This window comes from Trematomus bernacchii, unplaced genomic scaffold (assembly GCF_902827165.1).
Source record: "Trematomus bernacchii unplaced genomic scaffold, fTreBer1.1, whole genome shotgun sequence".
NCBI classification, from domain to species: domain Eukaryota; kingdom Metazoa; phylum Chordata; class Actinopteri; order Perciformes; family Nototheniidae; genus Trematomus; species Trematomus bernacchii.
The window spans coordinates 189,565-212,925 of NW_022988050.1; the positions used below are offsets into that span (position 1 = coordinate 189,565).

At 41.5% G+C, this 23,361-nt stretch overlaps 1 protein-coding gene across 1 annotated transcript; it reads left to right on the forward strand.

The window, feature by feature from the left end:
* The first annotated feature begins 10 nt into the window (after nucleotides 1–10).
* On the forward strand, nucleotides 11–22,607 carry tmem184ba (transmembrane protein 184ba). The gene is made up of 9 exons (XM_034119953.1): nucleotides 11–328; nucleotides 426–471; nucleotides 3,939–4,175; nucleotides 7,463–7,628; nucleotides 11,221–11,311; nucleotides 12,648–12,815; nucleotides 14,358–14,527; nucleotides 16,245–16,439; nucleotides 19,764–22,607. The coding sequence occupies exons 3-9, from the start codon at nucleotides 3,939–3,941 to the stop codon at nucleotides 19,994–19,996; spliced, it is 1,260 nt and encodes a 419-aa protein (XP_033975844.1). The 5' UTR covers nucleotides 11–328; nucleotides 426–471; the 3' UTR covers nucleotides 19,997–22,607.
* Nucleotides 22,608–23,361: the final 754 nt, after the last annotated feature.

A 23,361-nucleotide genomic window follows, 5' to 3' on the forward strand; every position in this document is an offset into this window, starting at 1 on the left:
GGAGCTTCTGTGACCTGCCGTTAATCCGTAAGGGATCGAAGTCAGTGGAGAAAGAGCAACGGAGAGGAATGAAACAAATCACCGATTTAACTCTAAAACACGGATTTTAAGACGTTGTTGATTCACAGAAAGGATTATTCAAACAAGAACACAAAAGTGGTGTAACACGGGAGAGTTTAGTCAACTTTTTGGGGGGGTTTTATGGTTGTCGGGGCTCAACATGGATGTCCGGGGAGCAACGGTGGATTTCTGAGGAGGAATTAAGGCCGTTATTTCGGGTCGTAAATTGGAGCTGAGGAGGATTTTAAAGCGGCTTCCTTTCTACCAGGTGAGCCTTTAGCCTGTAAAACACTTTCATAATACTTTACATTAACAAACCCCCCCATTTTACCTCACTAATTAAGAGTATTTTTCTTCAAATCCAGGTTAAGAACTCCAGTTGGTGAAGTTGTCGCGGCTGCAAGCTAAAAGGTAGGTTTTTCCAGCTTCGCTTTTTGTTTATGTCATTTCCACAGTTTTTAAACATGGAAAATCCGGTTAAACACAGCATTCATTCACAGCAGTACAATAAAATCACTGTTATGGGAGAAAAGCAGTGGATACAGGTTTTATAGGCTAGTTGTCAGAGGTGGGAGAAGTACTCAGATCTTGCACTTGTGTAAAAGTAGAAGTATCTGAGTGTAGGAATACTCTGTCACAGTAAAAGTCCTGCATTCAAAATGTTAATCAAGTAAAAGTAGAAAAGTATTGGCATCAAAATATACTTAAAGTAAAAGTACTCATTCTGCAAATTGGTCCATTTCAGAATAATATATCATATATGTTTTGATTATAACTATTGATGCATTGAAGTGTTCAAATCCTATTTTTTAAATGTTCTTTTGTATGTAAAATGTGAATCTTTAAAGTAACTATCAAATAAATGTAGGGAATTCAAAGTACAATATACCCATTTATATAGTAGCAGTGAGAAAACATACTCAATTGAATTCCAAGTGCCTCAAATTTGTATTAAAGTACAGTACTTGAGTAAATGTACTTAGTTACTTTGAATAAATCCCAATGCTACTGTTGATGTTGTTGCTTTAGCTAGCTAGCTAGCATGATCATCCAGTCTGGCTTTCACCCATATCATTACTTATTTTGAATTATAAACACACACACCCATGACCCCTTTCCATCTGTTGCTCTGACCTCCTGCCTCTCGTATATTATTTCTATGTGTGTGTGGACTGACCTTTTAGCCTTTTAAATGATACACACAGATGTCCCTTTTGCTCCGGCACAGCATCATTTCACTGTCACTGCCATTGTGTGCGTGTAAGTGTGTGTGTGTATGTGTGTGTGCTGATGCCTTCACTTCTCCTTGTTGATATGTGGATATGCTGATCCGTGGCAAACCAATACAAATGACCTGCCATCTCACACACACACATAGGTTACACGCACACACAGGTTACAAGCACACACACGTGTCACACACACACAGAAAGCGAGACCATAACTCCTCTCAGCCTCACATTTAAAAGCATGAAAGCACCCTAATTCATTTAATCGAAACCCCAAAGCAAATCACTTGGTGTGTGTGTGTGTGTGTGTGTGTGTGTGTGTGTGTGTGTGTGTGTGTGTGTGTGTGTGTGTGTGTGTGTGTGTGTGTGTGTGTGTGTGTGTGTGTGTGTGTGTGTGTGTGTGTGTGTGTGTGTGTGTGTGTGTGTGTGTGTGTGTGTGTGTGTGTGTGTGTGTGTGTGTGTGTGTGTGTGTGTGTGTGTGTGTGTGTGTGTGTGTGTGTGTGTGTGTGTGTGTGTGTGTGTGTGTGTGTGTGTGTGTGTGTGTGTGTGTGTGTGTGTGTGTGTGTGTGTGTGTGTGTGTGTGTCTCTCATTGTCCTTGCTGTTTGTTTAGTGTGCAATGTCACTGGTGTTTGCCATGCTACTCTGGCAGATGAGACATGAAGGGTCACACTGTCCCTCTTTTGTCATTTAGCGATCATTTTTAGCATTAACGCCAACTCTTTATTATTCGTTTTCTCTCTCTTTCTGTTTGAAATGATGTGTGGGTGTATTTGCATCAGCTCCCACTTCACTTTCATAACAACAATCTCCCCATAGCTCAATGTGTCAGCTGTTTGTCACTGTAAAGGAAACAAACGCACCCTGAACATGACTGTCACCTTGGAAACGGCTGCTTACGTAAACGTGTCTTCTGGCCACTTCGAGTCCAGTCCTCCTCAGAGGCTGGAGGTGGATGCTGCAGCTGAATATATGACGTTTTTGTTGTCAATCTGCACCTAAATCTGGTCAGGCTGTAGGCTCATCCTTTCTTTACTCACTAGTCAGATAAGGAAAGATATGTGTGGGGAAAACATGTTCGTGATGCTGTTTGAAACATTTGTGGCCCATTCTGTTATTTGAGCGTTATTTCTTACCATGACAGACCATATTGGGTTTTTTAGAGAATATATGCACTAAAATGTTACTGCAGAAACAATTTAGTGTTGGATTACATTAAAGGTGGGGTAGGTCATTTTGGAGAAACCAGCTCGAGTGCGCTAGAATTTGAAAATACACAACCGGAAAAAATCTGCCACTTCCTTACAGAGCCCCTCCTCCAACACACACGAACGCGCACATGACCAATGAGGGCACGAGATAAGTTTGTGCACAGATGGAAGGCTGACAGGCAGGTAGGCCATCCAGTTATTTTAGCCGGGCCGGCTCAGATGATTGGTCGTGCTTTTTACAGCGCTACGGCTTCCACAGATGACATTTTTTTATGGATTTTTAGTCAAAGCACTTAAGATATTCATTGCTATCGGGATGTTAAGAGCATTCCATGGAATATAACAAAAAGTGTATCTCGAGCCGGTTTCTCAAATGTACCTACCCCACCTTTAAAGGTTTTTTAGATCTGGGATTTAAAATAGCTTTTTCTCACAGTGGGATCTCATTTAGCCCCAATGTGTAATCATCATACAAGCAGGAATAAACTATAAATTACTTGTTGCTTTCTAAGGCCTCAATTTAATTCTCAAAGTCGGCCAATTTTGGTAGGAAAAATACCTTAAATTGTCATCATAATTGGCCATTATGATATAATCATTGCTGCTCTAACCCCACTGTTTAAATATCATACAGTAAGAATCAGCAATGCCTTTAAAATACCTGAATGCCTTGCAGCTAATGACATGTTGTCTTCTGTTAACCTGGAAAAATGCAGAGTGGAATCCAGCTCACACTCTCCGCCCTGAACCCATAACTCCACAGTGGAGAGTAGATGTTTGGGCACGTTATCTGGCAGCGCTCTGGATGTAGGGACATTCAAAACTCTGTTTACTCTACATACATTCCAACCATTGTACAGATGACACACACACACACCTTGACTCCTGTTGAAATGAGATTCCACATTATATTGATCAGTGTGTGCGATCGATACTCCATGTTGATGATTGATGGTGGATGTTCATACTTTATGAATCAAAGTCAACTTTATTGTCAACCTTTCAGTTTGTGTGTACAGACAGAGAGATTGAAATACCGTTTCCCACAATCCCGAATACAAAAATACAAATATATATACAAATATGTATATCCTATATGTAAGTCAAATGTATTTATGAAGTGCTTTTCACAGACAAAGTGCTTGACAAAACATTAAAACATCATAGGAATCATAAAAGAGTAAATGACCACACAAGCCACGTGTTAAGAAGTGCTAAAAACACAATACACAGTAAGACACAATAAAAACATAGGATAAAATAAAAGCACACAGGTTGATACACGCAATCAACAGACACATTTATACATATGCACACATTAAGACAATATATATATATACAGTATATACAATATATACAAAAAAACAGTCACTTCAATATCTTTGAATTGTGTCCCTGTTTGAAAGGAGTGTGAGTGTTTCTCCTCTCTGTGTCCTCCAGATGTTGAACCTGTGGAGGCGGGACGTGCCCCTCTCAGAGCGTTTGGGGGAGGACTCTCCTCTGGCCGCAGCCCCCCCCCTCCTCCCCCCAACAGCATCCCCCACGGGCCCCAACATCTCATGGCTGCCCGAGGCCCCGCTGCTGACCCTGGATCAGCCCACCTTCCTCATGACGCCCGCTGCTCAGGCGGTGTCCGGCTTCTTTGTCTGGACCGCGCTCATCCTCACCTGTCACCAGGTAACGCCCTCCGAACAACATTCATCTGTTTGCAGCTTACACATTATTCTTTATCTAATATATCATATTCCAATAACTTGTATATAGACTCTCCTTGCAGTGTTTCTATTCTATTTTATTTGTATTTACTTGCACTATTTTAACAGTTTTATTGTGTTGCTCTGTTGGAGGAGCCTGGGACCTGAGATTTTCATTGATATATCTACACTGTAGCTCTGTACACATGACAATAATGGCGCATTTCCACCACACGGTCGGCCTCGGCCTCGCTCGGTACTGCTTGGCCGCGTTGGGCCTTGTTAGGGCCGACTCACTTCATGCTGCGCTTCCATTACAGTTTAGGAACTGGGGTAGTAACTATAGTAACGCAGTGTAGGCGGAGCCGTGACGTCATCTTCAATGAGAAATCCAGAAACACAACACAGCCGTTAGCTGTTAGCACTCAGAGCTCACAGCTCCTCATATCTGTTCAGAAACTAGACAAAAGTTAAACAAGTACAAACCACAGACTGTCTGTGTCATGGCGAATACAGTCGCTGCTTTATTTATGTCTGTATAGGCCGTTGTTGTGAGTGTGGACGGTCGGAGCATATACTGCGTTAGCTTAGCCAATCTCCATTTAGAAAACACGCATTTTTAAAGGTTTTTCCCCTGCTGTCTGTCTGCAGACTTGACAAAGCATTAATTCATGGTTTTTACTAACCGGTATCAGTATGTTGTTACTTCGGCATCATTTTGAAACGTGTATTACAATTAAATCACGGTCAAATATGTCCATCTTGTTGTAGTTGCAGCCCCCTTGCCAGCGATTCTCTCTCTAGTTTAGCATACTCAGCCCGACTCAGCCCCGTTTGTTGGCCCCGATAGAACCACGATTTTGTCGGGCCAGAAAAGAGGTGAAAAAGTACCCCCCGGCCGGAACTAGGCCTAGTGGAAGCGCAACCAAAAACGGGCCCGGCACGACACGGCACGCTTAAACCGCGCTCCGCGCCATGGTGGAAATGCCCCATTAAAGCCTTGAATCTTGAATCTACAAAAACATCTGTTTTATATGCAGATGTTGAGATTTGTGTGTGTGTGTGTGTGTGTGTGTGTGTGTGTGTGTGTGTGTGTGTGTGTGTTGCCGGTCAAATGTCCGGAAATAATTTATTTGACCGGACAAATGACCATGTTTCAATAATAAGAATTGTGTAGCAGAGTTTCTGTTAGCAGGTAATTACCGGACTATGACCGGATATGCTGATGTTTAAACTCCGTTAATGGGGCTCTTTTTTATATTGCTTCAGTTTATAATCGTAACAGATCGAAAAGTTCAGATTCATTTTTCAATAAATTATGCGCTTCCACAAACAACAAACAACATCATTATTACATTCAAATGAACTGCTTGTAGTAGAGGAAGTACATTATTCAAAAGTTTACATTAACTTTGGATAATAACACGGGAGAAACGGATCCTCTCTTTTCCTCTCTCTCTCTCTCTCTCTCTCTCTCTCTCTCTCTCTCTCTCTCTCTCTCTCTCTCTCTCTCTCTCTCCCTCTCTCCTGACAGCCCGTCAGTTTCTTATGCAGCTCGCTAAACAGTGGGCGGAGCTTCAGGTGATTATGCAGAGATGCGTGTCTCAGAGCAGCTGATGTGATCTCTCTCTCGCGTCCGGTTATACTTCACTCGCGTTTATGTCCATATCGATCAGATCCAGCTCTCCTGATCGGCCTTTATAGAGAGCACCGATCAAACTATTAAGAGTGAATATCGGCCGATAATGATCGTCGGCAATCGATCGGAGCATCCCTATTTATTACCGGACATTTTGACCGGCAGGTTTTGAATTTACCGTCTTTTTATAAATGTTACCAGCTAAAAACCGGTAATTATCGGCTAACGGAAACCCTGGTACGTGTGTGTGTGTTTTAATGCACATATGATGGGATCCTGCAGACACACACATCTGCAAGGGCAGGGGTTGCTTGGCAACATCCCTCGGCAGGTGTTTGTGATACAGAGAAGGATGTGCACAAACACACACAATGTGAAACCTGATCCAGGTCCATGGAAGGCATGTATGAAAACAACAAACAGCTGAGTCGAGGCTTTTGTGGTAATGTGTTGATAGTTCAGGTTAACGAAGATCGATTCAAGATTCAAGGCTTTCATTGTCATGTGTACAGAGCTACAGTGTAGATATGACAATGAACATCTTAGGTCAGAGGCTCCTCCAACAGTGCAACACAATAAAACTGATAAAATAATCTATATACAAGTCATTTGAATATTGATATATATAAAACTAAGACTTTGATTATGGTTTCACTGGTGTGGGAAACTCTTAGAAATTCCTCGTAAAATTCTAATGTGGCCTATTAAATGTTTTAAAAGCGTTTGCACTTTTACAACACCAGATGTATTATTATTATGATGAAATTATAAATGAATCTATGTCCTTCAGTGTTTCCCACAGAATTGAATTCTATTTGTGGGGGCACCGCACAAAGGCCCCTTAACCTATTCGGGTGGTCCACGCATCCACCGCCCCCCCCTCAAATAAGATAATACATGCGAGTTCATGGCTACTGTAGACAACGTTCTTGTTGCTCTGTGTTGCGTTGTTAATGAGTGAGACACACCGGAGTTGAGGATCTGTGGGGTATAATTTACAATTTACAATTTAGGCATTTAGCAGACGCCTTATTCCAAAGCGACTTACAATGACCAATTACAGGGACATTCTCCCTGGAGTAACCGAGGGCTAAGTGCCTTACTCAAGGGCACACTAGTAGTGGTGTTCCAGGCAGGATTTGAACTTGCAACCTTCCGATCATCAGCCCACCTCACTATCCATTAGACCACCAAAAAAAAAAAATAATAATATATATTTTTTTTTTATGAGATCCATTTGTGGCGGACGATATTTAATTGTGGCAAATAAATCAATGTATGGGAAACACTGTCCTTATTGTGACAAACCAGTACATGTTCTTATTTAAAGTCTTTTAAAGGCTGCAGCTCAAGTTCTGTTGCAGCCTCTCTTGAAGACTCCGAGTCTTATCTCATAAGTGTTAAACCCTCTGATGCAGGCTCACACTCTGCAGCCATAGAGAGAACAGGGCGGTTCTTTCTGCTGCCACAAAGCTGTGGAATCATTCAACTTTAATCTAGCCTCCACCTTTAACTGAATACTTTCTTATCATTTTAAGGTTCCTTAACTTGAAGCCTTAAACTCAGTGTATGAACAGACTAAACTGCTTATGTTCTGCTGAAATGTGAGGTGTCTCTGCTTTCTGTTCCAGATCTACATGCATCTACGTTTCTACAGCTCTCCGAGGGAGCAGCGCCACATCGTGCGGATCCTCTTCATCGTTCCCATCTACGCCTTCGACTCCTGGCTCAGCCTCCTCTTCTTCACCAACGATCAGTACTACGTGTACTTCGACACCGTCAGGGACTGCTATGAAGGTAGGGACTTCATTTCATCTTCTTCAGTCTGTGGTGATGTAGTTTCGTTAATGCCACACATTTACAAGACAACCTGAGCCGGGTACATCAGGCGCTTTCACACCGGAGTACTTTTCCCGTTTGGTTCCGATAGTTCCTGGAATTTTGCGTTCACACCAAAAAGAGAATTTAGTTCATGAGAACTTTTACCCCCATTTTAGTCCCTGCTAGAGAGGTGGTACTTTCCTGGGGAGAAAAAAGTTCCAATTTCTGATTGGCTGGGTGGATTGCAAACCACGCCCCGTAAAACTCAGAAAGGTTTTGTGAAGCCGCCATTGTATTTGCTGGCATTAGCATTATTAGCATTAGCATTAGACCCACGCACCAACGGAGAGAGAATAACTTATGACATGGGAGCGGTGGAGATGAGGAGGTGTCGGCGTTCTGGCGATTTACTCGGAAGGCTTCAGTAGAAGCTGCTGGGAGTCCCAGCAGCTTCTACTGAAGCCAGTCCCCAACTCCGGGGACTTCCGGCCGGGGACTTCGGGTGGCAGTATACGCCGTGAAGTGGTTTGCGGCCTGCCAGTAAACCCAAAGCAGAAGAAGAAGAAGAAGTGACGTCAGCGGCTTCATTTGCGTGATCTTCCCTCAGGGAACTTATTCCGGTGTGAACGCGATCTGCTCTTTAGTTCCATGGGCGAACTAAGTACGGCAAAGTACTTGGTGTGAAAGCGGCTAATGATGAATTGCTCTGACTTTAGAGTACTTAAATTGTAATGTTTGCAACCAAAATACCCAGAGCCACTCTACTTTAGGTATGGTTAAAAATGTTATTAACATTGCCATATTTGGTAGCTATTCTTTCCGCCCAAGTGTCTTTTCTTTCTTGAATAAAGACACATTGAATGATTTATTTAGATACTAGCGACAGATAGAGGTTACTGATTCCTTTCCACCTCATTGCGCGTCCTTTAAATGATTACATTGTGTGGATGCATTCAACCACTTGATGGTGAATCCTGTTTTATTTTCGTTTTTGTGATGGTCTGGAAGTCTCTTATGAAATTTCTTGACGTTTTTCTTGATCCGTAAACATTTTTTCTGTATTATTTATATGTATTTGGACACATCGTACCATTCATTTCCACAGCGGAAGCCTCTTTTGCACAGCTCCATGTACGTGCCTCAGAAATGTGGTTTTGATATTATTTTGGAGTTGAGTTTGTAAGGGATGTAACCATGGATCAAATGGCTTTACTTCTCTCTGTATAAACATGGACTGAGTTTATTCGAGTATGATCAGAACTGCTTGTGGTGAGCTGGCGGCTTTTTCAGAGCGCATGGGGGACACAAACAAAACAAAGACTGCCTGATGTTTTAAATCTCTGACGTCTCTTTTAATGTTTGAGTTGGCAGTGAAGTCAGCTGCTCGTAATTTTCCAGTCAGTTGTGACATTGAGGATAAAAATAGTCACTTTGCCCAAGCGTCACTTCCTGTGTTGACCAATAAATGATGTCCGAGTGTTTGAATGTGCAGTGGAGGCGTTTTAGTGCTGCTTCTGGGAGGAAGCTCTTCAGTATCGTGGTCGTCATGTCTCTTCCTCCTCCTTATCTCCTCCTCCCTCCCACGACAAGTTGTATCCTCCCTACTTCTCCTCTTGGTATTATTCCCCTCCTCTCTTCGCCCTGTTTGCCTTCCCATTACCCACAATGCTGCTGAGCCTAAGCTAAGATGACCGACCTGTTGCATGGCAACCGAGCTTGCAAAATCTTCCTCATCAACCAGCATGGCTGCATCAGATAATGAGTTTCTCTCCACCAAACTCGCTGTAAAACTTCCCGTTGCCTTTGTATCCGGGCCTACCGTATCACCGTGGCAACTAGCACTGTGCTGACGGTGTCCTTGGAGAGGATTGATGAGCGTGATGTAAACAGCTGACACACACACACAGTTTCTCACACACACTGTACGCTCAGCTGTGTGTTTAAATCACAGTGACTCTGGCATGTGTGGCATCCTTTTACCTGAGTGTTGACTGACAGGCGCCTGACGTCAGACAATACACCCAGAAAATAACAATAGTTTTATTTGTAGCACTTAAAAAAGCTTACACACAAAGTACATTGCAGGTTACAAGACTTGCAGAACAACGGATTTAACAAATAATAATAAATAACAAACAAAAATTAGCAACATGACAACAGAGTAGAGGGAGGAAAGGAAAATAAAAACTGACGTAACAAGAATCTCAGCTGCTTTGAGCTCCACACACACATACGCACACATACGCACACACACAATCACACAGACACATTTTCACACTTTCTTTCTTCACAGTCATAAGACGAGAGAGTGTGTGTTAACAGGATTAGCCTGGCTGTTTTTCTGAGCCCTCTCTCGCTCTGAGGCAGCACAGAGGAGAGATAATCCTCCGCAGAGACACAAGAGAGAGGTGTGTGTGTGTGTGTGTGTGTGTGTGTGTGTGTGTGTGTGTGTGTGTGTGTGTGTGTGTGTGTGTGTGTGTGTGTGTGTGTGTGTGTGTGTGTGTGTGTGTGTGTGTGTGTGTGTGGTGTGTGTGTGTGTGTGTGTGTGTGTGTGTGTGTGTGTGTGTGTGTGTGTGTGTGTGTGTGTGTGTGTGTGTGTGTGTGTGTGTGTGTGTGTGTGTGTGTGTGTGTGTGTGTGTGTGTGTGTGTGTGTGTGTGTGTGTGTGTGTGTGTGTGTGTGTGTGTGTGTGTGTGTGTGTGTGTGTGTGTGTGTGTGTGTGTGTGTGAGACTTGCGAGATCCGTTCTGAGATTCTCGCCACAACAGAAAGGCTGTGCGATGTCAGCAAAATATTGATCTTGTTTATTTTATTTGAATTTACTTTGGAAACCGGAGACATTTAATACAGTTTTTTTTTTTAAATGTCTTATTACCTGGGACATTTAAATATCATTAAATCCAAAAACAAATGCCGTACCTTACTGTTAAACATCTATATCAGGTAACATCAGCAGTCTGTTAGATTCAAGTAAGATGTGATTTTCAATATGTTCGCTTGCAGATGTCAGAAAGTGTGTGTGTGTGTGTGTGTGTGACTGCTCGGGGGTCTGTGTGTGATTCACTCTGCTGTAGTTTGTGGTTTGACAGTTTTAAATATTTCTCAAAGTTGTTGTTTAAAGTTGCTGTTTGTATTTACATTTGAATATAGCTTGGTTTTTTAATGTTAGAAGCATTTTCCCACAATGACTAGTCGTAATTTCTGATGTGAAAAATACCTATTAAGGGGTTACATAATGGGATGATAATGATAATAATAATAATAATGTTAAGCTCCACAAGCTGCTAAATGTTGTTTCGTCAAGACCAAGACATGGAAAACAACAAAAATGATAAGAATCGCCGACTGGGTTGTTGGAAAAAAACGTTCTTTGTAGAAGATATTGTCTCAATCGCACTCGACTGCCCATTCATTTTATTATAAAGTGACAAAAAATGAATCCAAATGTTGCCCTTTTTAAACATGATGTTGTTTTGAGAGGGGCTACTTTGATTATTTGAATACAAAAGTATATAATGTGTGTGCATAGAGATAATAACAACCCAGCTTGTCTCTCCTTGTTTCTCTGCAGCGTTTGTGATTTATAACTTCCTGAGTCTGTGCTACGAGTACCTGGGAGGAGAGAGCGCCATCATGGCCGAGATCAGAGGGAAGCCCATCGAGTGAGTCTCACATTCACGAAAGATAAGGGTTATATTCCAACAGGCTGATAAACAATGTGTGTTTTCAAGTCACAGGGCTTATCCCACCCTACCAGGAAATATCAGAGAGGCTAACTCGATTTTAAACGACAGCTAAAGACACATCTTTTTCGATTAGCTACCCCTCACTTTAAATGTTCTTTTAGTCTTTATTATTTACCTATATTTATATTGTTTTATTTATTTTATAGGTCTTAATCTTTTCTTTCTGTTGTACCTATATGTTCACTTTGTTTAATGGGGTTTTATATTGTTGACTCAGATGTCTTGTGTCTTATCTGTCAGAGAAAAACCATTATTTATTTTATTTTTTATTATCCTACATTTTACCTCCTTGTGTCTATTAACCTGATAGAATGTTATATTTTCTGCATGTACCTTTTAAAGTTCTTAAAGGTTCCATGTCATGGCCATTTCTACTGATCATAATTCCATTGTTGAGGTATACTAAAATAAATGTATATTGTGCAATTTTCCAAACTCACATTGGTTCCTCATACAGCATCTCTGTATAGTCTGTGTATTCACTCTCTGTCCTAAACGGCTTGTTGGAGCTCCTGCCCCCCCCCCCCCCTCCCTGTGAGCCCAGTGGCCGTCTGCGAGACAGCGAAACCCAGCCTGGGCACACACACACACCCGCAGTCTGGCTGGGAGTTTGTGTGTGTGCCCAGGCTGAGTTCCGCGGTGTCTCGCTGTCTCGCCGACCCCACACCAGTGAGCCAGCTCACAGTGTCCCGCTCCTCACAGCAGCGAGCCTCGCAACGTCCCGCCGAGTGTGTGTGTGTGAGGAAGTCCGCGGATTGGTCCAAACGTAACGGCTCCGCGGACGTAACATAACGCCACTATACCCGAAATACGTCACTATACCAGAAGTAAACAATGGAAAAAGAGAAATCTCCAACGAGGCGTTCTGTGGGAGCATAGACAGGTCTTTTCTGTGTTAGAGTTTTACTCGCTACAGGGTGTACTTTGAGGGTTTGTGACTCTGCAGACCGTTCACATGCAGAAAAAGCTACATAACACACAAGGGGGCGGGTAATAACCAGAAAAGCATGACATGGGACCTTTAACAAATAATCTGAGGGGAATTTCTTGTTGTTTGTTTTTAACTTGTGATGTGTCATTTTGTAAAGCACTTTGAGCTGCATGTGTTGTATGAAAAGTGCTATATAAATAAAGCATTATTAATATTACATTTTTATTTACATATACAAAGCATTATTGTGCATATCTTTACCACACCTAATTCCCCAGAGATCAGGTGTAATCCAGATGTTGTGCCCCCCCCCCCCCTCAGGTCCAGCTGTGTGTACGGGACCTGCTGTCTGCGGGGGAAGGCGTACTCCATCGGCTTCCTGCGGTTCTGTAAGCAGGCCACGCTGCAGTTCTGCGTGGTCAAACCCATCATGGCCGCCGTCACCGTGGTGCTGCAGGCCTACGGGAAGTACAAGGACGGGGACTTCAAGTAAGGAAGTGTTCACATCCTTACGTGAAGTTTCAATTCAACATTCAATACCTTGTTGAAGTTAAAGGATGTTGGTGTGGCTTTTCCACTGTCCTGTGTGAGTCACTTATCGCTAAACAGTTACTTTTTCATGATAGTCATCTGCAAATAGGTTTCTCAATGGATTGTTGGAGTATCAGGTGCTCTTACTAACATACTAAAACTACCAAAATCTGACCACTACAAAGGTCTAATTTTCAAGATGGCGTCCAAGATGGGCGAAAATCCCTTAAAACACCCCTTCATAATTTATTTGAAAGTACTTTTGTGGGCGCCTAAAAATCCATAGGTCTTGTCCAAATTACAATAATATGATTACATCATTTTTGAATCCAATATTTTGGTTCGCCAGTTCCTTATAAACACCCCGTTTTTCAGCTTTTTACAATCATAGACTGCAGCATTTTATCAGCTGATGCAAGAGGGCTCGACACACAAACATGTTTCCGTTTCTCAGACAAATTCAACAAGCAACACGTGTGACGATAAATTGTTTTCTACTGGGTGGTTATGGTATGTAATAGATAACTATATAAATACAACCCAGTCTCACGGCATTTCGTGTTATAGTCACGAAATTAATTTAATCTATTGATTCGTGTTCACCAACACGATTTTCGCATTTTTTTCGTGTCACACAGAACGATTTTAAATGCAATGTATTTCTATTGGTAGTATGTTTCGTGCCTGCACCACGTATTTTTGTCCGGTCGGGTCTTGGAAGACCAGAAGCTGTGTGGTTCATAAAAACATGTTCTTACCCTAAGCCTAACCCTATCCCTTTTATTTTAAATTGTATAATGTCTGAGTTTTTTTGCCGTCAGTGAGGAAAAGAAATGGCTCAGAGCCTCAGAATACTGAAATCTGTATTTTTTTTAATATATTTTTCCTTCTAATTTGTTATTATTTGGTGCAGGCACGAAACATACTACCGAAATACTTTGCTTATAAAATCGTTCTTTGTCAGAATACTCAAATCTGTATTTTTTTTTATCTGTTTTTCCTTCTAATTTGTTATTATTTACATTGCTTTTAAAATCGTTCTGTGTGACACGAAATAAATGGGAAAATCGTGTTGGTGAACACGAATCAATAGATTAATTTCGTGACTATAACATGAAATGCCGTGAGACTGTGTTGATAAATAAAGCAAAGTTAGTGAAGTAAAAAGTACAATATTTCAGTCTGATTGCAGTGCGGCAGAAGTATAGAGTTGCATAAAATGGAAATACTTAAGTACAAGTATTTCAAATGTTCACATAAGAACAGTACCTTAAACTGTACACATGAGCCAGGAGTAAACACATGCAATACATATTGGAAAAACCACCAAATAAAAAAAACAACAAGAAAACAAACTTGTGGATTACTACTGTCATTTTTAGATTAATTGAAAGTCCCAGGCTGTTTCATTCATTCAGATTTAGGCTTTTAACTTCACTTACGATCAATCAGCACAAACCTGAAATCCCTCCCCTCTAACTACCATGTTCCTCTCCTCAGTGTCTCCGGGGGTTACCTGTACGTCACCATCGTGTACAACATCTCCGTCAGCCTGTCTCTGTACGCCCTCTTCCTCTTCTACTTCTCCACCCGCCAGCTGCTCAGCCCCTTCAGCCCCATGCTCAAGTTCCTCATGGTGAAGTCCGTCATCTTCCTCTCCTTCTGGCAGGGTAGGAAACACCGGCAACACATGCTCATGCTCTTTATATAGCACGTAATATAGTCTGAAACCTCTCCCTTTCTATATTTTATCCTTGAGAGTTTAGAACGTTTTAAACTTAGTGTATTGTTTTTTTTAACAGCATACAGTTATTCTATCAGAGCATGTATCAAAAGTAGGTAAACAAATCTTCACTTTATAGTCAAATAGGGAGAGTAACAATGTACTGCTTAACAAACCACATTTGTTCATGTTTATTTATCGATGTGGCTCAGGGTCATGTTCACATAGACCAGGGGGGTCAAACTCAAATACACAGTGGGGCAAAAAATGGGTACTAGTCGAGGGCCGGACTGGTTCAATGTTTATTGCAAAACTTATTGAAATGAACTTATTGCACATATTAAACCTGGAACTAACAAAGCTTAAATTATTGCCTATAAAAACAACATTAAACATTAAATAATCAGTTGCATTCATTTCTTATGGCTCTATCTGCAGATTTTCCAGACTCATTTCTTATGATTACATTTTCCCACAGGCCAACAACAGCTTCAACAAAACTATTTCCCTCAAAGAGAAAACCAAACATGCCCTGTTGTCTCAAGAAAAAAAGTGCAGAAGGAAACATCCATTAAACTCAGTGTGCTGCTCTGTGATGCTAGTTCAAGCCAGATACTTGGCATCTCATCTTGGGTGCAAGTTCATCAATGTTTGGGCTCAGGCTCTGAGCTGAGGAGACCCTCAGGATGGAGTGAAGGTGTGAGTGCAATATACCGGCGGGCCAGATCTAACAGTAATTAGAATTATCCTGCGGGCCAAAATTAAATCCACCACGGGCCTGATTTGGCCCCCGGGCCTTGAGTTTGACACATGTCACATAGATAAAGATATATATGGCAAAAAATGTTCCTTAAACAAAAAAGCACTTTGTTTAAATATAACTTTAGTTTTTTCTTATTCTAATAACAAAACCACATGAACCGCAGATAATCGGTTTAAGAAACACCTTTCTATATAACCCCTTACGGCCGGCCCGTCCACACGGCGGCATGCGTTGAAGCTTCAACGCTTCTGCCCATTCACTTTGAATGGGGTGACGTCATGTTTCGCCGAACTGCATTGTGGGAGCGAAGCGTAGCTTCAGAAGCGTTGCTCGCTGCAAAAGTTGAGCAATGTTCAACTTTTGAAGCTTCGGCGGAAGCGTCAGCCAATCGAATCATATGCCAGTACAAGCTCTAGCCCATCAAACCGCATGCTTGTGTATCCGGGGCGGGAGATTCATGTGATTGGTTGTTGGTCGAGTTTCAGCCCCCCCCCGCCGGCAAGCTTCAACGCACGCCGCCGTGTGGACGGGCCGTTATGGTTACATTTTCATTAAAACTAAATATTAATCTCTTCTTTCCTTTGGTTTCTAACCAGCTCTATGTTGCAAATATTTATGTATTTGTTATTTTTTGTTCAATTTTTTTAATATATTGTATGTTTCATAGCCAAAACGATGCTGTATCTATAGTGCATTCTGTCCACAAAGCCTTACATGTATTACATTTTGAATCTAAAGTTACACATAATCACCTGGGGAAACTACGTCTTCAATACAAGGGACGCTTTCCAATGTAATCTCTAGTTTAAATCCTACATAGATATTGCTCAACATCAAACCTTGGAGCTCACTTGAGCTTCAGCTTCATGTTCACTCTACACGTCTTATCTCTTGTGGTCAGGCATGCTGCTGGCCATCCTGGAGAAGTGCGGCGCCATCCCTCAGATAAACTCATTGGAGGTTTCTGTCGGCGAGGGCACGGTCGCCGCCGGATACCAGAACTTTATCATTTGCGTGGAGATGTTTTTCGCCGCTCTGGCTCTGCGCCACGCTTTCACTTACAAGGTCTACATGGAGAAGAGCCTGGATTCACAAGGTGAGGAACCAACAGGGAGGAGTTTCAATGCACCATGAAATACATTCTAAAATAGCCTTTTGTCTCCACTTTATTTTCATGCTTTTCCATCTTTTTCAATGCGTATTCCATCTCCTGTCTTTCAAACTAAATTCTTCCACGTTATGATTTACCACCTTTTTATTTTGTATCTGTTGCTTTTCAATGTTTCTGCGTACGTCTGCACCTCCATCTTTATCTGTCTCTTCTCTTCTCTGCTGTGCCGTAAAGGATCTGTTGCTACATGTGGAGACTTTGGTAGGTTTTAACCCTGATGATGTTAACTCAACAAGCCCCTTTTTTCCTTAACCCTTGTGTTGTGTTCAAAAGCTGTTACCGTTCATGGTGTTCGCGGGTCAAGTTTGACCCATGATTTATCTCAGTCCAAAACACACAAAAGAAATGACTATCATCCAATATTGTTTTAACTCCATCATAACTAACTTATAATGCATTCATAACCGTACAATCCTGTTGTAATGTTATGGCCCAAAACACATTACACCACATATTGCACACGTGCATGTGTGTGTTCAGGTTCAAGTGTTAGTGTACATAGTCTTTGAGAAAGGTGGAGTTCCCGTGGGGGGAGGGGGGCCAGAGGGAGGGGAGACCAGGTGCATGTTGCGAAAAATTATTGTTACAGTTGATGAAGGGGGTGGGGGAGGGGTGTCTAAAGTCAAAGATGGATCTTGATTGGGCCAAATTTGACCCCGAGTCACCCACAACAATTCTGCTTGGTCTCCCCCGACCCGAACACCAAATTATACACTTTTTTTTAGAGACCTTCAGACTTGGCTAAAATGGTCAAAATCAGTTTTGTAGTGTTTATATATCTGTTGTGGAGGATATCATGAAGCCTTGTTCCGATACAAAAAACTAGAGCATAGTTATTATATCATTTTAACTTGAAACGGGTCACGGGAGACCCGAACACAACACAAGGGTTAAGTGCTGCTAGCTAGTTGTGTCCTTCCCAAAGGTATAAAGTAGTGTGAATTTGACTTGGTTTTTGACTTTGTCTCTTTCTTCTTGTACATTTCTTTCTGATGATGTTAACTCAACAAGCCCCCCTTGTTCCTTTAGTGCTGCCACAGTTTTTAGCTAGCCCTCCCAGATGTATGAAGTTAGTTTCTGTTTTACCCTTACTTTTTATCCAAGGTTTGAATGTGATTTGGTTGTTCACCCGTGGATGTTTCCTTTTTTTAGCCTGGGTTCGTTTTCCTTTGTAAAGTTTGTTTTGAGATCGTCATGGGCTGTTGTTATCGAGCTCCTTTGGCTGGAAATAGAGAATATATTAAAGTTTTTATAAGAGTTTGAAGCTTTAATCGTGTAAAACTAATATTTAGGCACTCATTTGCAACACTTTGGTGAAACAGAAGCTAGCAGTGTTGTGGTACACTCATAATAAAGCGGTACGCAGTTATGAAGAACATGTGTAGATACATTATCATCTAACTGAGGAGACCCTGGTGCATTGTGGGATTTAAAGGGCTGTATGTACTGCAGTGTGAGTGGATTTAAAGGGAAACCAATTTCAATTTGAGTCATGAGTTACTGTCGGCTGTATGAAACGTTGTTGTTTTTATAAATGGAGCAGATCAGGATTACTCTGATGATGTTTTTCAGGCGTGTTTTAAATGGAGGATTAAAAGCCTCTGCAGGACACAGTAGGTTAACAGGAATATAGGTTACAGCTCTAACATAGAAACCATAAGCGTATTCAAATGTTTAAGGCAGACGTATGAAGTCAATCTGGAATTTTAGCATTAGTCACTTATTTTTCAGCCGGTCAGGTTTGAGTTTTAAAGTTGCTTTGAATGACTTGCTTAATTACTTAGTTACAGGATTTTTTTGTTTACTATATAGATCCCTTAGGTTCCTTTACGATACTGTAAAATAAACAAGTTTCCATTTCCGTTCCCTCTCTCTAAATCACACTCACCCTCCTGTTGTCTTGCTGTCCTCTAAATCTCTGATGCCCTTCTCTATTATCCTTTCTCTCCTCTAAATCACCTCCTCTCTCCTCTGACTCTTTTCTCCCCTTCCCCTTGTCTCGCCTCTCCACTTGATTTTCTCTCACATCTCCATAAATCCACCCTCCCTTAATGTTGTCCCCCCTTTGACTCTCTTTCTCTTCTCCAAATCCCTCCTGAATCATTATAAACCCTTTATTTCCTCTCCCAGCTCTCCTTTTTCCACCCGTTTCCTCTCCCTTTTAAGGGACAGTCAGATTGTATGAGGTCCATAGTCTGTGTATTACCTACAGAAGATGTTGGGGTAACAGAAAAGAGTACTAGCAAGGAAGCTAAGCAATGTTCTGCTTAATACAGTGGCAGCTAAACACATTTAAGACAACTAAAGTGTAAAAGTTGAAGTGTATGCTATAGTTTAAATATGTATACTGCTTTACCTTGCTGTCGGAGCCCTTTGGGAACAGGGGACTGATGGGTAATCCATGTTCTCTTCAAAGTCAACAAACTTCTTTCAAAAAAAGTTACATTTCTGATCTACTGCTGCCTCGATGGTGATTTTAAGTTTTGATCTTTAAAGAGGTGGAAAGATTTGTGTGGATAACTTAAAGGTGGGCTATGTAATTAACTTCAGAAACACTTTTTGTTATATTCCATGGAATGCTCTTAACATCCCGACAGCAATGAATACATTAAGTGCTTTGACAATAAATACATAACAAAATTTCATATGTGGAAGCCGTAGTACTGTAAAAAGCACGACCAATCATCTGAGCCGGCCCGGCTAAAATAACTGGATGGCCTACCTGCCTGTCAGTCTTCCATCTGTGCACAAACTTATCTCGTGCCCTCATTGGTCATGTGCGCGTTCGTGTGTGTTGGAGGAGGGGCTCTGTAAGGAAGTGGCAGATTTTCTCCGGTTGTGTATTTTCAAATTCTAGCGCACTCAAGCTGGTTTCTCCATTCTTACCTACCCTACCTTTAAGTCACACAACAACACAAACAAACAAACCAATGGAGGCCGCGGTAGATCAGCTACTCTCAACTTCTGCCAGGTTAAAGTACTTTTTAGTCAATGGAGTCTGTAGGCTGTTTAAAAGAGCCGTCTAACAGCAAGGTAAAGCTGTGAAAATATTCAAAGTATATAGTTCACTTCAACTGATATACCTTTATACATGTTGCTGCTGCAGTACATTGATTTATTTGTGACATTGTCAAACACAGAAAGCATACATACATAGACCCTCACATGTAGGATAAAGGGAGTAAAAGAGACTATTCTACCAGGGTCAACAAACCAAAATCTCTAAATCTCTCTTTCCCCCCCCCCCAGGCCGCCGCGCCCCCATGAAGAGCATCTCCAGCAGCCTGAAGGAGACCATGAGCCCCGGGGACATGGTCCAGGACGCCATCCACAACTTCTCCCCCGCCTACCAGCAGTACACCCAGCAGGCCACGCTGGAGCAGGGCGTCCCCCCTCCCCTCCCCCGAAACATCAGCTCCATTAGTGGGCAAGGGGGAGACACGGAGAAGACCCTGCTGCTCAGCTCCGACGACGAGTTTTAGAGCAGAGAAACCCCCTCAGACTGTTTTAACAGCGGGTCATCCTCCTGTGTGAATGATTAGAGAGGTGCGTTTGATTTCCTCACCATGGATGTGACGTGTGCACACACATCTCCCCAGCCAGTCTTAGTTAGTGGGAAGCTGATTTGGCGCTAAAAAAGTTCCAGAGAAACTGAAAAAGGGTTGTGTTTGGTTGTGAGTCCAAACTCGTACAAACGTGGCTTTTTAAATGCACGATCTCTGGCTCCGATAGAAGCTTAGTTTCACATTTCAGCGCGGCCATGTGGAATTTCAATCGTCCTAATGGATGTTTTCCTTTTGTAAAGTTTGTTTGGAGATCGTCATGGGCTGTTGTTATCAAGCTCCTTTGGCTGGAAATAGAGAATATATTAAAGTTTTTATAAGAGTTTGAAGCTTTAATCGTGTAAAACTAATATTTAGGCACTCATTTGCAACATGTTGGTGAAACAGAAGCTAGCAGTGTTGTGGTACACTCATAATAAAGCGGTACGCAGTTATGAAGAACATGTGTAGATACATTATCATCTAACTGAGGAGACCCTGGTGCATTGTGGGATTTAAAGGGCTGTATGTACTGCAGTGTGAGTGGATTTAAAGGGAAACCAATTTCAATTTGAGTCGTGAGTTACTGTCGGCTGTATGAAACGTTGTTTTTGTTATAAATGGAGCAGATCAGGATTACTCTGATGATGTTTTTCAGGCGTGTTTTAAATTGAGGTTTAAAAGCCTCTGCAGGACACAGTAGGTTAACAGGCATGGAGGTTACTGCTCTAACATAGAAACCATAAACAAACGTATTCAAATGTTTAAGGCAGACGTATGAAGTCAAACTGGAATTTTAGCATTCCCCATTTTACCACCAAGGTAATTAAAAGAAACACATTTATCTAACATACCTACTGTAGTCACGTCTTTTTCAGCCTGTCAGGTTTTTAATTACCTTAAGTCTTTTGCTTAATTACTTTTGACTGTTTAATCCTGAGCTGTGGTACATTGTAACGCTAAAACCCCTGTATATTAGCTCAGTAACAAGGGAACACATATTATAAACGCATTATCAATATGTTCAGTCGATCTCCTCTCAGTTAAAAATAACTTTAATTACTCTTGGATGCTGTTCATTCCTTCCAGGCACTTGTTTTGTTTGATTCAACCGCTGCCGATTGCACATAATTCAAGTTCTTGAGTCATCTGAATGAGTCACATCGAATTCTGCTGACGTGTTTACTGTAACTGCTGCTGTAGCACTGTGTGAACACCAGGGGGCCGTGTAGACAACACACACACACACACACACACACACACACACACTGTTATCTAGCAGCAGACAGGCAGTTATCACACACTTTAAGCTGGTACACATGTAACTGCTTTGTCTGCCACTTTTGTTATCTTTATCAACAAAGCACCCTCACACACACACGGCTGTTTTTTTGTTTTTGTTCTGCTCCCGTCTGACCTGATAATTTGCTTTTAAACGGCACATCAGCTTAGTGTGTTATTTTTAGACATTGCTGAGTGTTGTCTGGTTAATTGGGCCGCTGCGTTTTGACGTGAATACAAAGTGGATTATTATTTTTGCCTGCAGACACACATGACAATACACTGTCCTTTTTTGGTCCCTATAAATGCATTTAAATTCTGAACCACTGAATGTTTTTCGTGCATCGATTGGTTATATTTGGACATTTTGACCCTACAATAGGCTTGTCATAATTTCCGATTTGAACTACACGATTATTACAGCTGACAGAATTCACAGTAACAATATTAGAGCGATATCTATTTAACATTGCAAGTCAAATAATGCTATCGGTCAAAGTCCTCTTACATTTTTACTTTTAATTGTGTGTTTTTTGTCTTTTGATGTGTTAAGTGAGAACAAAGCAAGTTATTGAAGAAACTGAAATTATTTTAGAGGAGTTATATTATTTTATTGTGCATTATTTTAGGTATAATGTACGGAAAGCCGGTCTTAAATCACACTAAAGGGGTTTATTTTGCAATAATGACCCACTCGCTGTACTTCACTATGCTAATTACACGCCTACTGACTAAAGAGATTATTAATTTAACACACAATATTGATTTTTAAAAAGTTTTTATTGATTTAAAATTGATTTGTTTGTTTTTGCTCCACTGATTGTTTTCCCAGATCGAACTGCGTCCATAGCAACAGCAGAATGCCGTTATCGACCAATCAGAATCAAGTATTCAACAAAGCGACATAATATCTAGATTTCATTTTTTGAACGTTACGTTATTATTAATATTGGTTTATCGCATTAAACTAATTCAAACTGAGTAAGATATCGTATCCGGGAGGAACTAAAGCTACTAAAGACGGGTTTTCACAATTTAAAATCGACGTATGTTAGTCGTACCACACTTTTAAATGCCATGTTTGTCTACAGGAGGAGGGATGTGTGTTTAGTCATATATGCTGTATAGGTTATGCACAGGAGACATTTTTATTATTTCAACTACTGTTTTTGGTTCCTAGTTCTTTGTATATGATAAAGCAGCTCATGATGCTATTATGTCCTTTCAAATGGAGAAATATCTGAAGATATAATAAAGAATATTTAGTCTATTATGTTTACCGCTTGTTCATTTTTCCTCTTGGTTATAGTATTTATATCAAGAAACCCACGGTCATTTAACTTTGTTATACTTGTCTCACTTTAAAAATGTTACTCAGATGTCATAGATCAGGGGTGTCAAACTCAAATACACAGTGGGCCAAAATGAAAAAATCGGTACTAGTCGAGGGCCGGACTGGTTCCATGTTTATTGCAAAACGTATTGAAATGAACTTATTGCACACAGGGCCGTCCCTCCCTACAGGCCGATCATGCAGACTGCGTGGGGCCTCACCTTGCGGAGGGTGCCTCAACTGAGCCGAAAAAGCGGCGCACCTATGCGCTTATGCGGCGCAATTAGTGTGGCGCGGCACGGTTTCGCCGCTGCGAGGCTCCACTAGCAAAACAGAGGACCTCATCATATAACCTTGCGTGGGGCCACAAGAAAAAACCAAACATGCCCTGTTGTCGCAAGAAAGAAAGTGCAGAAGGAAACATCCATTGAAACTCAGTTTGCTGCTCTGTGATGCTAGTTCAAGCCAGATACTTGGCATCTCATCTTGGGTGCAAGTTCATCAATGTTTGGGGTCAGGCTCTGAGCTGAGGAAGGTGTGAGTGCAATATACCGGCGGGCCAGATCTAATAGTAATTTAAAATTATCCTGCGGGCCGAAATTAAATCCACCAAGGGCCTGATTTGGCCCCCGGGCCTTGAGTTTGACACGTGTCATAAACCCTTAAAAGTATTAAGATTTATTTAGATTAA